Source organism: Propithecus coquereli, unplaced genomic scaffold (assembly GCF_000956105.1).
Source record: "Propithecus coquereli isolate 6110/MARCELLA unplaced genomic scaffold, Pcoq_1.0 Scaffold24, whole genome shotgun sequence".
Lineage (NCBI taxonomy): Eukaryota > Metazoa > Chordata > Mammalia > Primates > Indriidae > Propithecus > Propithecus coquereli.
The window spans coordinates 7,556,619-7,572,838 of NW_012147952.1; the positions used below are offsets into that span (position 1 = coordinate 7,556,619).

The 16,220-nt window shown below is 34.1% G+C and overlaps 1 protein-coding gene across 1 annotated transcript in view; it reads right to left on the reverse strand.

The window, feature by feature from the left end:
* Window positions 1-16,220, reverse strand: part of PHIP (pleckstrin homology domain interacting protein) — a 112,729-nt gene that overhangs the window by 52,680 nt on the left and 43,829 nt on the right. The window contains exons 10-14 of the mRNA XM_012646080.1: window positions 13,594-13,722; window positions 11,657-11,882; window positions 7,603-7,740; window positions 6,641-6,824; window positions 249-366 (exon numbers count right to left, since the gene is read on the reverse strand). Coding sequence (XP_012501534.1) covers window positions 249-366; window positions 6,641-6,824; window positions 7,603-7,740; window positions 11,657-11,882; window positions 13,594-13,722 — 795 coding nt within the window. The remainder of the gene's footprint in view (window positions 1-248; window positions 367-6,640; window positions 6,825-7,602; window positions 7,741-11,656; window positions 11,883-13,593; window positions 13,723-16,220) is intronic.

The window sequence follows — 16,220 nt, forward strand, 5'->3', positions numbered from 1 at the left end:
ATGAACCATATTAATTTTACCTCATTAATTATCCTCTTTAAAATATTAACATTTTTAATTAAAAAAGGGGGCCTTAAGATGGTCATTATACTTATCAATAAAAAAAGATAACTAAAAATGAACCATATTAATTTTACCTCATTAATTATCCTCTTTAAAATATTAACATTTTTAATTAAAAAAGGGGCCTTAAGATGGTCATTATACTTATGAAGCAAATGTTAAACATCAGAATGATTAATATTTACCTTTGAAACAGTGGGTATTTTATTCTCTTTTGGGACAGTTAAGTGTTTTCTTTTCTCTTCTGATCTGTAAGTCTTTATTTCTTCTTCTCCCTTGGCAGTTCTCCATTCTTCTTGCCTACTGAAAGAGAAAAGTCACACATGTTAATCTAGAATTTTACAACTGATTTCCTCCACAAAAGCAATGTTAGGTATCAGGGAAGGAATGCTAGTGCTGAAGTTTTCTTTTCAGATGGAAACATGTGATAAAGATTTCTGAGTTTAATTTCATAGTTTTGGGGCACAGGCACCTAGCATTAAATGATCGGAATACTGGAAAGATAGACTATGCCTACTTGAACTTCATACTCGTGTTTCTGCTATGGTCTGGTAAATCAAGTATGAGATTCTGGAAACACAGTTATTCCTAGGGTAACTTCTCCAAGAGATAGAAACTGGACTTTAAAAAAAAAAAAAAAAACCTGAATGAGTATAGGGTCTATGCTTTCATAATCTTGTATGCCACATAGACAGACAGCTGAAATCTTTTTAAAAGATGAGGCACAACAGAGCCTTGAGCCTCCACTAATACAATTCCTGAAGCCCTGAAAGAACTACATTGTTTCCACTGAGAGGCAGGTTAGGCTTCACCTACTGAAAAAACTCAAACAACAAGGTGAAACTGAACAGTAGAAAAAGTATAGGAACATTAATTTTGAACTTCAACTTCATGGAACCTGAACTCACAAGGACAAAAAAATTTACTTTTTACTTTAATTTTGTACAACTAAAGTTTCTGAACTGCAAGGGTAGTTGAACTTTAATCTTTGAATTTTAATTTTTTCCTGGAGATTTCATGAGAAGGCAGTTAATAGTCAAAGTTAGAGCAACTATATACTGTTGATATTTTATTACTAGCATATATTAATGTTGTCATTTTACTTAACTGTAGAAATCTCTAATGTAACTAGTCGTAATTCTGAATAGGAAATAAAGTAAGTAAATTTAAATCTTTTGAAAAGGACAGCCTTAAATTTAAATTTTTGTTCTTAGTATTAAATATTTTTTAAATTTTTATTGAAATAATTACAGATTCACATTCAGTTTCAAGAAATAATATAGAGAGATTCCTTATAGCTTTTATCCAGTTTCCCCAGAGGTAACATCTTGCAAAACTATAGTACAATTTCACAACCGGGATGCTGACATTGATACAGCACACTTACCTTACGTGGATTTCCCCAGTTTTACTTCTCTTCATTGGTGTGTACATACCAGCATAAATTGTTTTATTATGCTTTGCAAACACTGCAAAGCATTAGCAGCATTAGCGTCTTTACAAATTTTAGGTTTGTGGCAACCCTGTGTTGAGCAAGTCTATTGGCACCATCTTTCCAACAGCATGTGCTAACTTCATGTCTCTGTGTCATGTTTTGGTAGTTTTCATAATATTTTAAGCTTTTCCATTGTTACTACATCTGTTATAGAGATCTGTCATCAGTGATCTTTGAGGTTACTGTTGGAACTGTTTTGGGACATGACAAACCACACCTAGATAAGATGGTGAAGTGTTCAATGAATACTGTTTGTGCTGTGACTACTCCACCAACCGGCCTTTCCCCCATCTGTCCCCTCTTGTTGGATCTCCCCATTCCCTGAGATACGATATTGAAATCAGGCCAATTAATAACCCTATGATGGCCTCTAAGTGTTCAAGTGAAAGGAAGAATCACACGTCTCTCACTGTAAATCAAAAGTTAGCGTGAGAATGGCATGTTGAAAGTTGAGACAGGCTGAAAGCCAGGCCTTTTGTGCCGAAGAGTTGTGAATACAAAGGAAAAGTTCTTGAAGGAAATTATATGCGTTACCACAGTGAACACACAAGTGATGACAAAGTGAAAGAGCCTTATTGCTGATAAGGAGAAGGTTTTAGTGGTCTCAACAAAAGATCAAACCAGCCTCAACATTTCCTTAAGCCAAAGCCTAATCCAGAGCAAGGCCCTAACTCTTCAATTCTATGAAGGTTCAGAGGTGAGAGAGCTGCAGAAGAAAAGCTGGAAGCTGGCAGAGGCTGGTTCATGAGGTTTAAGGAAAGAAGCTATCTCATCTCCATTAACATAAAAGTGCAAGGTAAAGCAGCAAGTGCTGATGAAGAAGCTGCAGCAAGTAATCCAGAAGATCAAGCTAAGATCACTGAAGAAAGTAGTCACACTACACAACAGATTTTCAATGTAGAGAAAACAGCCTTATATTGGAAAAAGATGCCATCTAGGACTTTCATAGCTACAGAGGAGAAATCAATGCCTCCCTTCAAAGCTTTAAGTACAGGCTAACACTTGCTGGGGTTTAATGCAGCTGGTGAGTTGAAGATGAAGCCAATGTTCATCTATCATTCCAAAAATTCTAGGGCCCTTCAGAACTATGCTAAATCTATTCTGTCTGTGCTCTATCAATGGAACAACAAAGTCTGGATGACAGCATATTGTTTATAGCATGGTTACTGAATATTTTAAGCCTACCGTTGAGACCTACTGCTCAGAAAAAAAGATTTCTATCAAAAAATTACTGCTCACTGACAAGGACTTGGTCACCGAAGAGCTCTGATGGAGATGTACAAGGAGATTAATGTTGTTTTCATGCCTGCTAACACAACAACCATTATGCAGCACGTGGATCAAGGAGTAATTTTGACTTTCAAGTCTAATGATCTATGAAATATATTTTGTAAGGCTGTAACTGCCACAGATAGTGAATCCTCTGACGGATCTGGGCAAAATAAATGGAAAACCTTCTGGAAAGGATTCACTATCCTAGATACCATTAAGAACAATCATGATTCATGGGAGATCAAAATATCAACATTAATAGGAGCTTGGAAAAAGTTCATTCTAACCTTCATGGATGACTTTGAGGGTTCAAGACTTCAGTGGAGGAAGTCATTGCAGATGTGGTAGAAAGAAATAGCAAGAAAACTAGAAATAGATGCAGAGCCTGAAGATGTGCCTGAATTGCTGCCATCTCATGATAAAACTTGAGTGCAGGAGGAGTTGCTTTTTATGGATGAGCAAAGAAAGTAGTTTCTTGACATGACATCTACTCCTGGTGAAGGTGCTTGAACATTGTTGAAATAACAAAGGATATAGAATATTATATGAACTTAGTTGATAAAGCGGCAGCAAAGTTTGAGAGGACTGACTTCCAATTTTGAAAGAAGTTCCACATTGGGTAAAATGCTATCAAACAGCATCGCATGCTACCAAGAATTCTTTCGTTAAAAGAATAGTCAATTGGTGTGGCAAATTTTATTGCTGTCTTATTTCAACAAATTGCCACAGCCAACCCAACCTTTAATAACCACTACCCTAATCAGTCAGCAGCCATTAACATTAAGGCAAGACCCTCCACCAGCAAAAAGATTATAACTCGCTGAAGGATCAGATGATCATTAGCATTTTTTTAGCAATCAAATATTTTTAAATTAAGGTTTGTACATTGTTTTTGTAGACATAATGCTATTACACTCTCAACAGGCTACACAACACAAACATAACTTTATATGCATTAGGAAACCAAGAAATTCATGTGAATCCGATTGCAATATTCACCTTATTGCTATATTTGCTTTATTGTGCTCATCTGGAATCAAATCTGCAATATCTTCAAGGTATGTCTTTATTTAGTCCTCTGCAAATTTATCACAGGTGTAGGTTTTTGTATCTATCACTCCAGTTAAGATACAGAATATCTCCATCACCACAAAGATCCCTTGTGGTACACTTTTATCACACCCACCTCTCTCTCCTCCCCGTCTCAGCCCTTCTCCCCCAAATCTTAGCAACCACTAATCTGTTCTCCATCTCTATACTTTTGTCATTTCAAAAATATTCCAAAAACAGAATCACATAGAATATAACCTTTAAGACTTTTTATCCCCACTCAGCATAATTCCCTCAAGATTCATCTGAGTTGTTGTATCAATAAGTTGCTTGTTGTTACGGAGTAGTATTTCATGGTATGGATATAACACAGTTCACTTATACTCAATGAAGTACATCTGGATATTTTTCTGGGTTTTAGCTATTAGAAATACAGCTGCTATACATTGGTGTATAGGTTTTTGTATCAACGTGAGTTTTCAATTCTTTGGAGTAAATCCCTGAGAGTGCAACTGTTGGATCATATGGCAGTTACACGTTTAGGTTTTTAAGAAAGTGCAAAACTGTTTACCAAAGTGGCTGCACCATTTCACATTCCCATCGGGAATGCATGAATAATCCAGTTTTCTCTGTATCACCCTCCTAGCATTTGGTGCTGTCACTTATTTTTTATTTTAGCTATTCTGATAGGTTAAGTTAGTTGTATTTCATTGTGGTTTCAATTTACATTTCCCTAATGACTACTGATGTTGACTATCTTTTCCTGTGCTTATTTGCCATGTGTAGTTCCTCTTTGATGAATAAATGTTCATGTCTTTTCCCCATTTTCTGATTGGAGTTCTTTTTATGTTAAAGATATTAGAGTTCTTTTTATGTTAAAGATATTAGCTCTTTGTTAGATATGTGATTGGATTTAATTTTAATTAAAAGTACTAGGCTGACCCACTTCAGAGATCTCTAGAAGTAAACTTTAAACTACCCACTAGGGAGAATCCCAAGAAGATTCCCAAAGGAAAAGTACTAAATGTTGGGGACAAAGCTCTAGGAAGACCAAAGTAATAACCTCTAAGGTGATGGCCACAGCCTTTCTTGACCATAGGCTTAAGGAACAGTGAAGCCCAATGATAAAGGATAAAAAGGTGAAGAATATTTGAAGAGAAACATGTTTCCTTTCATGTGGAGGAACCTCAACCACCAACTACACCTCTTTACTCATTCCTCTCTAGGGAGAGGTACACTAACTAATCAACTGATACGCTCCAGAAGGAAAATTCAGCTTAGCATGGCATAGGCCTATGCTGTTATGTGCAATGTATACATTCTGCTCTACATTTTAAAGAGGTAAGCTAGATGTGCCATATGGGGAGAAGTACTGTGACCCACTACTATCTGTATTTGGGGTTCTTTTAAGGAGGCACACTTTCATGCAGATAAAAGCCACATTATTCACAACTGTATCAGTAATAAAAAGTAATATTCTGATTTCCCATATGTCTTATTTCTTGAGTTATTTTTCAATTAGTTCAGAACTGGAATTAAAAAGATGGATGTTATTTATTGTACCCTCTTCAAACCTTAGAATACAACTACAAATATGTTATGAGAGCTGATTAATTTTTATTAAGTATACCTGAGCATATTTATAAGATAAAGTTATTGTACAAATTTATACCTTAGGTATATATCTACTTCTAAATCCTAACACAAATTTGAAGTATTTTTCCAGTCAAAAAGCATAACCTCGGCCGGGCGCAGTGGATCGCGCCTGTAATCCTAGCTCTCTGGGAGGCCGAGGCAGGCGGATTGTTTGAGCTCAGGAGTTCAAAACCAGCCTGAGCAAGAGCGAGACCCTGTCAAAATAGAAAGAAATTAATTGGACAACTAAAAACATATAGAAAAAATTAGCCGGGCATGGTGGTGCATGCCTGTAGTCCCAGCTACTCGGGAGGCTGAGGCAGAAGCATTGTTTGAGCCCAGGAGTGTGAGGTTGCTGTGAGCTAGCTGACGCCATGGCACTCACTCTAGCCCGGGCAAAAGAGTGAGACTCTGCCTCAAAAAAAAAAAGCATAACCTATAAGAACATTAAGATTTAAAAATATTTAAATTATATAACTTCTACTATCCTTGAAGTTTAAGAACTAGAAAATCTTAAATTCAGCTTCACATTGTGATCTTCATATTTAGAGCTTCAAACACAGAACTCAGTATTAAGTGCATACAGACCTCATTCATGAGGGTTTCATGACTGAAGAATCAAAAGGAACTGGATATAGTGACCTCATAGCATGAACTATGAGAATAGGATTTTATGAAATCGATACTTTTTAATTCATATATGTATACTTTTAAAAAAACATCATTTTGGTATATATAAAATATCTACATATTTACCAATAAATATTTTCTTTATGCTTCTGAACAATATGGTGTGAATGAGTAGCAAAATCCATTCAAAACTATAATTATAACTTTACGAAATGTGTTTGAAGATTTAAATATGCTACTCAGTAAAATCTATTTGGTCAATCCAAATTTACGATTTTCCCATTTACCTTAACACATTCCATTCTCAACATTTACATAAATCATTCTAGAAAATAACATATTTAGAAATTTAATGTTTCTATAGTCATGAATAGTTTAAAATACTAGCTTTTCAGATAATTTAAGAGTAATTACAGAGCTGAAAGCTATTTTAATACTATAACTCAAAATGAATACGAGCAATTACGGTACATAATAATTCACAACATCCCTTACCTGGCTACACCAGCTGATAGCTCAGGTACTACCACCCTTCGACTCCAAGCTACAAGATCCCGCTCTGTGGCTATTTCACTTCTTGGTGCGTTGCTGTGCATTTGCCGTACACCTTCAATTTGTCCACTACGCCTTAGTCCTACGTTTGGTGGTGAATGAACCTCTGAGGTAGAACTTATAGAGCCTAAATGAAAAAATTAGTAGAGTTAAGTTACATTTAGATACATTTCTCCATTATTTTATAACAGGAAACTATACATTCCACATGAAACTTCATACTGTGGCAAATAATTAAACTACCAAATCAGGAACTAAACCACACGCAAAAGTTTAATGAAAACAAAACATGTTTATTCCGTTGATCAAACAAGTCAATGAATCACAACTATAAATTATTAAGCCCCAGGGATGTAAAATCATTACTTTAAAAAAACATTAAGTATTTTTCAAAAAGTTCATAAGAAGCAAAAACAAACTCAAGGACATTTATGGTTCATAAGTTTGCTTTAACTTTTCTCTTAAAGTTTAATAATATACAACAATAAGGGTGATGAGATGTTCAAGAATGTGGCTTTGACTATGTTTCATAAATTACTGAAAAAACAGATTTTTAAAAATTTTTCTAATGTTTACTATTTTAGTAAAATTTAGAAAATTTCATATTTATGAATATAATTACTAATATATAAGTAAAATTTAGAAAATAAAAATTAGAAAAATTTTTCTACATGGTTACTATAATCTGGATTATTATCTATAAATTGAACTCATTATCTGTAAGTTGACATTTCTATTATGAACCATTTTCTTAGGTCATTAAATATTCTACAAAACCTTGATCATTTTGGCAGACTAATATTACATTTTACTGATGTTCCACAATTTAATCACTTCTTTACTGTTGGAAGTTCAGAGTGTTTCAAATCTTTTAATATTTCACTTAAAATAAAATCCCTGCTTACCTCTACTTAAACGGCTGGTATTACTGACACCTGCTTCACCAGAACGTCTCAGGTCTTGCTCCTGTTGTAGTCTTTGAATCATACTGTCCAGTGGGCTGATCTCCTGGTTTGCTTGCTGACTTAAAACTTGGTTCAGTCCTATGCAACACCACACAAAATACTAAGGGATACTTTAGTCACTATTTAAACCATTTCATTCATCAACCTCACTTATAAGTTCAGAATTAAATATAAATTTTGCTTGGGTAAAAGACCTAAAATGATCAATTACAAACAATGGGAGGGAAAAAAAACCCCGCTCATCTTAATTTATTAAAAATAATGATGATTGCTAACTTTTACTAAGTATTTACCATGACTCAGACACTCATAATCCTTATGGTAACTCAGTTAGGTACATATTAACTCCACTTTATAGATAAGAAAACCAAAATAACTCTTCAAAGTCATACATCTAGTAAGTAGCAAAAGATTTTCCATTTATATCACGGTTTCTTTTCAAAAGAAAAACTCACTTTCTCAAAAAAACTTTACTGCCTCATTTATTCAACAAATTCTTGAGTGTCTACTATGTATTAGGAACTATGCCAGGTACTGGGCATCCAGTGAATAAGAAATATCAAGATCTCTGCCCTTCAGGGAGCTAATATCCCCATGGGAAAAGTAAACAATAATGCTATAGATAAAATGTAGAGTGTGAAAAATGATGTTAAAATAAAGAGGGTGCTAAGAAAGAGAAAGGGGGAAGAAGACAGATAGGAACTACCTATGGTTGAGTCAGAAAAGTCAAAGAAGCCCTCTTTGAGAAGGCTGCATTTGAACTGAGGCTTGAATTAGTCAGCCATGTGAAGAGCTAGAAAAGGAACACTCCAGATAGAAGCAAATGGTACAAATGCTCTGAAGTATGGAGGAACGTGCTGTATTTTAACCCATCCTACTTTTACAGCATCAACTCTCACCCTCAACTCTCACCCATACCAGTCATATAGAATCATTTGACTCTTTTACCCTCCTAACAAGAAAATACCTTCATGCTTTCAAACTTTTGAACACAATACTCCCACTTTAAAAATTAACTGAAAAACTTTAACTTATCTTTCAAGCACCAACTAAATGACTGTTTAGCACCAACTATTTCCTCTGTGAAATTTTTTCTTTGAAAGAATTAGCTGCTATCATCTTTCAGTTCCTTAAACAATCTATACATATCTTAGTATTTAGCTAAATACACAGCATAAAGGAAGCAAACTAGTTAGTTCCCCCAAAGCATGAAGTGTCTTATTTATCTTTACAGTCTCTAAATCTAGTATAATGCTAGGCATTAAAAAATGTTCAAACCTGCTGAATAAATGAAAAAAGTGTGTTATGAAATATATGAAAAATGTTACCATAAGAGAAGGGAGCAATTAATATCAAATGTGCAGGTATATAAGAGAAGATTTGATCACGTTAGTCAGGGTAGGCTTAAACTGGGAAGAGAAGTTATCAAGGATATTTTGAAATGAAGTAGTATAAGAAAGACATGCAGAAAGGGTAATTATATGTATTAAATGCATTTCATTTTAAAAGATAAAACTAAAACTAAATAGACAAAATAACTTGTTCAAGGTCACAGAGCTAAAAAGTAGTAAAAGCAGACAGAGGGAAAAGTTCAAATGTCTACACATGCTTCTTTCCTGGTCTGCTGCTAGGAAAACATGTCATGGTTGAATATTGATGAGTAATCCGGTATAGCTCAATTTTACAACTGAGGAAGCACATTTAAAGTAGGTTGTCTAGTGTCAATATAACAAAACTGAATTCAAGCCAATTTATTATTACAATAGCCAAAATCTATTTTTACCTATAATAACTCTAAGAGATTTCCCAAAATAAATTTTATTATAGATCTAGATTTGCAAATAGAAATACTACAGTTAATAATGATACAATTTTTTCAAAAAAGTATTTTTCTTTTTATTTTTGTATTAAGTATTTTTGTGCTCATTAAGTCTAAAACAATGACACAAAAGATTTTTATTCAATTCTGTGAATTAGAAAACATTCAATTCTGTGGATCAGAACTTTGTGAGTCACTATGAAGCCTTATTATTGCTATGGGGTTCTTTTGTGGATACTAATAACTGGTATCTATTCCACTTTTAAGATCATGCCCACTTCATACAGAAGAAAAAACAATGGGAGTGGACTGAGAATCAGAGGTGGGGTTAGAGTCTCTGTGATTCCATGAAACAATACTGTGACGTTTTTCTTCTCTCAACTTTCAAGACTGGAATATCATAGGTACAAGGATTAAATTAGATTTACGAAAGCCCTCTATAAACTATTACATAGTAATAATGTTAATATTTAAGTAGCACTGATTTTAATAAATGAGTCTTTTCCTTATTTCCCTGTGCCTGAAACTCCAGCCTACAAACCCATCTTGAGACCTAGGTACAATCTGATTCTTGCCAATTTCTCTCCAAGAGACTAAACACATTTCTCTTAATTTCAGTCCTATGACTAGTATTACTATTTCTCTAATACTGAGACTTCTCCAATCTAAACACCTGCCTAGATTTCTTGACTACTACTTGTTCTCAAATGCTTTGTGTTCATGTACTAAGACACATCATCAGTCTCACATATCCCAGATATTCAAGTATGCTGGGCTGCCCAACTCTCTCTACCAGTGGCAGCAGGGATGATTCCTCTCTAATGCTTCTCCTAACCCTCCATTCTAAGTGGGCATGGCTAATTTCAAGAGTAGCCCTTTTCTAACCAGTATGTCCATCTTCATTGCAATTTTATGCTCAATCCTTTATGAAAAATAAGACGAGTTTGCTACAATGCAATGAGATTGATTTTTCAGTGCTGCTTACAGAATATAAATTCATTTTCAGAAGTTCGTCATCACAACATCTACTTAAAGATTTTGTCTGTTACAGCAGAGTCTAGAACTTAAAATATTTTCACAAGCATTTTTCTAGTCTAAAATGCAACAGAAGGATTCATAATGACAAAAGTGGTTTAATCTTCTTTATAGAACCTCTCCATTATTTTAATTTGATAAAGTAGTTCTATATTTCTTGTTAAAAGGGACAGAGGGCCAGATACAGTGGCTCACACCTGTAATCCCAGCACTTTGGGAGGCCAAGGCGGGAGGATCACTTGAAGCCAGGAGTTCGACACCAGCCTGGGCAACATAGCCCAGGGAGACCTTGTCTCTAAAAAAATTAGCAGTGTGTGGTGGCATGTGCCTGTAATCCTAGCTACTCCAGTGACCCGGGTAGGAGGATTGCTTGAGTCTAGGAGTTCAAGATTATAGTGAGCTATGATTGCAACACTGTGCTCCAATCTGAGTGACAGAGTGGCCCCTATCTCTTAAAAAAAAAAAAAAAAAAAAAAAGGAGCGGGGAGGGAGAGGAGGAGCCTATAGATTCCATGTCCATTTTAACTCCATTCAATTCTTCAATGAATTTGACTTTCATGTTCCATTACATTTCACTAAAACTATTCAACACTTTTCATCCCTATCTTACTTCTTATAAACCTTTGAAAATGTATCACTTCTTAAACAATCTTTCATTTGAATAAGCCACCTAGTCTTTGTCTCTCACATACTATTATTTCCTTTAATAATATTCATCACAATTTTTAACTAAGTATTTGCTTATAACTGTGTTTATTAATCTACCTAACCCACTCCAAGACAGCAAGGATGTTTGTTTCTCACTACTGAATACCCATGGCTTAGCAGATGTTGGGAGAAGAGACTGTCAATAAATGTCACTGAATGAACAGCAAATGAATTGACTTGTCTCATACCAAATACGGAAACTCTTTTTAGTCCCTAGGGGTTATACATAGATATAAATCAAAATTACTGCTTTAAATCTCCAATGTTCCTTATAATTTTTAAGCATTGTCAAAGACCTTTAGAGAAGTATAAAGCAATACTTTCACTTCTCATTTGCTTAAAACAATTGAAGACAATGTTTTCTTTAATTGGCAATTTTAACATTTCAATGGGAAAAAGAAAATTTGGTTATCTATGAAAATGAACACCTACCTGAGGAAGTTACTCCCATCTGAGGGATGAGTTGCTCCTCCCTGCAATTTTCACGCCCAGGAACTAATCTCTGATATCTTGATGGATGAGGATTACCATCAACATCAACCAAAAATGGGGGAGGCATAAGATGAGGTGCTTGCTGAGTCTGTTCATCTAATACAAAATTGTTGGCATCACGGATAAGTGGTCGATAATCACTATGAAAGAACATCTGATCTGCAATCTGTAAAAAGAAAAGTCCATAAAAGACAGAAAAAATAAAAATTTATCACTGTTGATAAAAATCTACATCTCTGATGAGAAACAAATATGGTAAAAATCTACAACATCTTTAATGAGAAACAAATATGTTAATATTTAATACGAATCATGGTATTAAGCAATAATTAAAAATATTTCCTGGAATTGTCAACAGGTATTTATATTTTCTACACTAAATTTTAAGATCAGAAAATTACGTGCTTTAAATTCTCTCTGAAACAAGGATGAGACAGTAGTTCCCTCTTAACCACATTTTTTCTTTTTCTTTTATTTCAGCATATTATGGGGGGTACAGATGTTTAGGTTACTTATGTTGCCCTTGGTCCTGCCCCCCCCCCCCAACCACAGTTTCATTTTCTGCAGTTTCAGTTATCCACCGTGACCCGGGGTCTGAAAATATTAAACGGAAAACTCCAGAACTAAATAACTCATAAGTCTTAAACTGTGTGCTGTTCTGAAATCTCATGCCGTCCCTCCTGGGACATGAATCATCCCTCTGTCCAGTGTATCCCTACTCTCTGTATATACTACCCACCGTTATTGTACAGGAAAAATATAATGTATGTACGGTTTGATACTATCTGTGGTTTCAGGCATCCACTGGGGGCATTCAAATATATCCTCTGTGGATATATGCATTAAAAAGCTACCATTAAAAATAAGCTATTCAATATTCGATTTGAAATTAAATGGTAAAATCAAATCTAGGCATAAAGTAGTCAACAGTACTTTTACTTTCAGAGAACTACCATGCTTTATCTTAAATCCCTAGTAAGCATGACTGATATAATATTAATATAAAATATTAACTTAAGATTTTCTAAGAGTTAATAACCATTTTCTCTAAATTTTTTAAGATAATATAAAATTATTAATATGAACTTAACCCTGACACATCTGTAACTTCAAATTTTATCAATTAATTTGGAATTTCTTAAACTAAATTATAAACTTCTCCATTTTTACTATCTTAACCTTTTACATCACTCCACAAGTAATTAAATTCTTTTAGCCACTAATCTTAAAGACACAGTCTTTAATTGCTGGGTGTGGTGAAACCACCTGTAATTCTAGCTACTCTAGGGTTAAGACCAGAAGATTGCTTGAGGCCAGGAGTTCAGGCCAGCCTGGGCAAAATAGGAAGACATCCATCTCAAAAATTAAAACAAAAAAGAGAGAGAGAGAGAGAGACAGGGTCTTTAACAGAAAACATTAGCTAGCTACCATTAGTAGGTTATACAGTTTTGAGAACCACGTAAAAGCCATGGATTTGTACTCTAGATAAATACATATTATCTATGTAAATAAAACATTTTATATAATTTCAAAGAGCCACACTATAGACAACACCTTCTATCCCCAGCTTATATACCCCAAGTAAAGAACTCCCATCAAAATTGCTCTAGCTGGCTGAGTAAAAAGTTATTCCTTCCAAAATGTGTATATATTTTATAATGTCTGTTACAAAAAAGTGAGATTTAACAACTCCTGTCTTCCTCTTCTAAAACATAAGTCTCCAAACTATTTAAAATATGATTCTTCAAACTTCATGCTGAATGCAAAAATGTTGATGCTTATCCACTCAAAAAAAAAAAAAAGAAAAAAAAAATACAACCCCTACCCATCCACGGATTAAAGAAATAAGGAAATTATGTATGTTCATCATACTGTACCTTGTCATATTTGCTACTAGACCCAAAGCCAAATATTAAAAGATGTCCATGAGAGTCTGTGCATGCAAAATGCTGACCATCAGGAGAGCACTTGCAGTCAAACACTGCACCATGTCCTTGGCCTTCAATCTGAAATATATTTAATCAATAATAAGAAAATTGCCATTACCATATAAAGAATTGGTCACTACTGTTACTATAATTTTATAATAAAAGATACATAAGTGTACATCCTAATGAAGTGAAGATTAAATATAACATAGTACAGTAATAAAATTTTTGGATATTTATAAAAAGTGTCAGATTCATAGCCTTAAAAAACAAAATACTCTATCCACAGACCAGACACAATTCAGGAAATAAAGAACACCAATCTCCCCCACCCATAAAATTCTGCTTCACGTTTTAAACCCAGATTTAAAATGTAATTGAGCCTTACATTCCATCTATCTCCATTCAATCACACCCTTTCTGCAAAGGCTGGTGACGTAGCAAACTGTAGCGATTTTTTTGTTAACTCTTGGAAGTAGTAGCCAGAGAATACTGCTCACATGACACCAAATTTTATTCTCTTTGGTAATAAATTCCCTAGCGGTCTGACTCATCTTTTAAATGGTGAATTTCAAAGGTTAAAGAAAAGGTTTTTTTTACCTGATAATTGTTTTCTGTTTTCCAGTTCCATTAATCCAGAACGAATGGGTTTCTCCCTGCAACCTGTCAATCAAACAGAGGTGGCCAATCACCACTCTGAATTTTTTGCTCTCAGTGATTCTTCAGACTATGTTCCAGTTGAAAACTTCTTTAGCAGTGTTCTGAAAGAGGTAAAAATTCTACCCTATCTAAAGCACATCTAGGGACTGAATTTCAGAAACAACTAAAATAGGGAGCTGACTCCCTAACAAATAACAACTAAGGATGATTTCACAAATGCGACTGGATGTCTGGATTAGCAGAATCGGAACACACACACATTATCAGGTAAGAAATACCTCCTTTCTGTTCCGGTATCCACTGATCTAGAACAAATTGAGTTTTATTAGTAATATCCCAGGAAATGCTTGGAAAAGAGAAAAGTAATTTCCTTTCTTTGGTATTAAAAATCTGGCATAAGGATGGATGTACAGTTCACTAAATACAGAATTAAGTTAAAAGTCAGAAGAAGAACAGTTGATTTCTACTAAGGTTTGCACTTTGGTCAAAAGAGAAAATATCACTACAAAAGGAAGGGTTCTGCCTAAGAAGTTAATATATTACCACAAATGGGACTGCCTCAAAAAGAAAACTACCTTTCCCTTTGGCTTGAAGAAAAGAAGAAATGTGTATAATCTTGCTTATTAATGCTGTCTTGGATGATGGTAATAACAGAAAAGAAAGAACAGCTTTTCTTAAAATGTAACAGTATTAAAGAAAACTAGTAAATTAATGTCTAATACACACAAAAGCTTATCATAAAAGAAAATGAATCATAAGTGAAACTGGATTATTTCTTGGGTATGAAGAAAGTTGGAGGATGATAAGATAGTGGAGGAAGATAACTGATTCCAACTCTACATTAAAACAATTCAAAACCAAGAAAGAACAGAACCATTTCTCCAGATTAACATACGAGCATACATAAGATTAGCAGCCATACAGCTAGCTAGGCATTTGCCAAAAACGAAAGACTGTAGTAGAAACATCAGGATTTAAGTCTATTTTCCAATGTGTTCCTAGTCAAATGGAAAGTTACATGAACTGTTACAAATAAGTAACCATATGAAAAAGTAGACCTCTAAATAGACTTTTACATCAAAAACTCAAAATTAAAGAATTGAAATTGGCTTAGCCTTGTGTTGTTAGATGATTTATCTCAATTCACTAATAATTTCACAGAAGGCAAGAGAAAACAAAAAAGCAACTACTTTATAAATCTACTCTATGTTTTCAGAACTGTAATACTATTATAAGTCTAAGATTACAATTTTAAGTACATAGGAGTAGAGAGGAAGAGACCTGAAAGTAGTCCAACTCCGCAATGACAAAAGAAATCTGATAAATGTTCATAAGCATAGTATCCTTCATGTGATGTTTAAGCAATCTTATTCTACATTTTTGGGGTAGAGGGAAGGAGAACTAATCAACCTTATACCCATATTATTTACCAATGTTGCCACATTTACAATTAGTAGATCTCTAAAATAATCTTTTAGGAGAGCTGGAACTTATAAAGCTTGAAAAAAGCACAGAAAAAAATAACGATCATATTTAAAATCACTATGTGTCCTATATGACACATTTCATTGTGAATATGGCAAGATGGTATCAATTTTCTTGTTGTATGACATCTGTTTAACTCCAAAGTTATTTTTATACAAAGGAAATGAATACATTTCAATCCTATCAGAAAAAAGTAAAAGTATATTATTTGGATTAATTAATGTTCATTAAAGGCATTAAAAGAATTTGCTTTACTCATGAGCCAATTAGAAAGGTGCTTCTAACCTTATTAAGTAAAAAACCAAGTTTATCTTTATTAACAGCTCCTCAGATAATAATCACCCATACCTATAAAATGCAAACTAGGCTTTCCAAACAGTTGATGATACAAAGTAGGAAAAGATTTTACTTTCCCTATATAAATAAAAATA